General features: G+C 64.3%; 1 protein-coding gene across 1 annotated transcript in view; it reads left to right on the top strand.

Moving 5' to 3' along the window:
- The window catches only part of TMOD4 (tropomodulin 4 (muscle)), a 6,058-nt gene that overhangs the window by 3,133 nt on the left and 1,134 nt on the right, over window positions 1-1,791 (top strand). Inside the window, exons 3-7 of the mRNA XM_009888123.1 lie at window positions 122-211; window positions 453-583; window positions 1,137-1,244; window positions 1,434-1,577; window positions 1,666-1,785. Coding sequence (XP_009886425.1) covers window positions 122-211; window positions 453-583; window positions 1,137-1,244; window positions 1,434-1,577; window positions 1,666-1,785 — 593 coding nt within the window. The remainder of the gene's footprint in view (window positions 1-121; window positions 212-452; window positions 584-1,136; window positions 1,245-1,433; window positions 1,578-1,665; window positions 1,786-1,791) is intronic.

Below are 1,791 nucleotides of genomic sequence, written 5' to 3'. Positions count from 1 at the left end.
CGGCGTCCCCAGACCCCCCCCGCCCCCCGGGCGGGGCGGGGGGGGCTGCGGCCACCCCCAGGGGGGACACGAGGGGACCAAGGGGGTCCACCCGCTGACCCCCCCCCCCCCGGTCCCACAGCCATCCTGGGCATGTACACGCTGATGAGCAACAAGCAGTACTACGACGCGATCTGCAGCGGGACCATCTCCAACACGGAGGGCATCAACAGTGAGTGCCTTGGGGACACGGGGACACGGGGACGATACCCTCGGGACAGGGGACACAGGGATGAGCTCCCCTGGCACGGGGTCATGGGCTCCACGGGGTTGTTCCAGGGGAATCTGGGGACCAGAACCCCTCCCGGATTCACCGTGGTGACACCACACATGCATGCAAACGCACATGTCCCCATGTGTCCGTGCCCCCACGCGTGGTCACGTGTGTCCCTACGCACACGTGTGTGCTCCAGGTGTGGTGAAGCCCGACACGTACAAGCCGGTGCCGGATGAGCCCCCAAATCCCACCAACGTGGAGGAGACGCTGCGGCAGATCCAGGCCAACGATGGGGCTCTGGAGGACGTCAACCTCAACAACATCAAGGTGAGGGACCTCGTGGCACTGTCCCCAAGGTGTCCCCAGGGTGCTAGTCCCAGTCCTGGGGTGCCAATCCCCATCCTGGGGCGTTCCCATAGGGGTGGTCCCTATCTCAGGGTGTCTCCAGGGCACCCCAAAGTGCCGGTCACCATGCTGGGGCATCATTGTGTCCCCCAGAGTGTCCCTGGGTGCTGCTCCCTGCCCAGGATGGTGCCAAGGTGATGGGTCCCACCCTGCGCTGTCCCCATGAAGCTTGGTCACCCTGTCCCAGGGTGCTGCTCACTGTCCTGGGGTGTCCCTGCAGGGTTGATCCCTGTTTTGGGGTGTTTGTCCTCATCCTGGAGTGGCTCCAGGGTGCTGGTCTTCATCCAGAGGCATCCGTGTCCCCTTGGTGACATCCCACATCCCTTCAATGTCACTTACATCCCTTGTGTGACACCCAGCACCCTCTCAGGGATGTCCCGTCACCCTTGGAGACATCTGCACCCCCTTGCTGCCACTTACATCCCCTTGGTGACACCCCCATCCCCTTGGTGACACCCGCATCCCCTTGCCGCAGGACATTCCCATCTCCACGCTGAAGGCCATCTGTGAGGCCATGAAAACCAACACCCATGTCAAGAAGCTCAGCCTGGTAGCCACCCGCAGCAACGACCCCGTGGCCACCGTGAGTCCCAGCCCTGTGTCCCCACCGTGTCCCCAGACAGAGGGGACAGTCCCCTGCCCCGGGCTCCATCCTGGACACCATCAAGGCCAGGTGACGGTGGCTTTTCCACTGTCACCTGGGGCATTGGTGGCCCAGGACATGCCAGAGGGGGGGTGCCAGCCCTGGGTGACACCCTGAGGTGACACGCAGGCCGTGGCCGAGATGCTGATGGAGAACAAGACCCTGCAGAGCCTCAACATCGAATCCAACTTCATCACCAGCGCCGGCATGATGAGCATCATCAAGGCCATGTACCACAACACCACCCTGAGCGAGCTCAAGGTGGACAACCAGGTAGGGACAGGCACCCGTGTGTGGCCTGGGGAGGGGACAGCGGTGTCCCCAGCTTCCCGGCGTGCCTGGCTTCACCCCATCCCTGCAGTGCCAGCGGCTGGGCGACACGGTGGAGATGGAGATGGCCACCATGCTGGAGCAGTGCCCCTCCGTCGTGCGCTTCGGCTACCACTTCACGCAGCAAGGCCCCCGCGCCCGGGCCGCCATCGCCATC

This window comes from Charadrius vociferus, unplaced genomic scaffold (genome assembly GCF_000708025.1).
Source record: "Charadrius vociferus isolate BGI_N301 unplaced genomic scaffold, ASM70802v2 scaffold1451, whole genome shotgun sequence".
In the NCBI taxonomy this organism is placed as follows: domain Eukaryota; kingdom Metazoa; phylum Chordata; class Aves; order Charadriiformes; family Charadriidae; genus Charadrius; species Charadrius vociferus.
The sequence above is the reverse complement of the archived record's forward strand: the minus strand, read 5'-3'. Positions and strand labels throughout refer to the sequence as shown.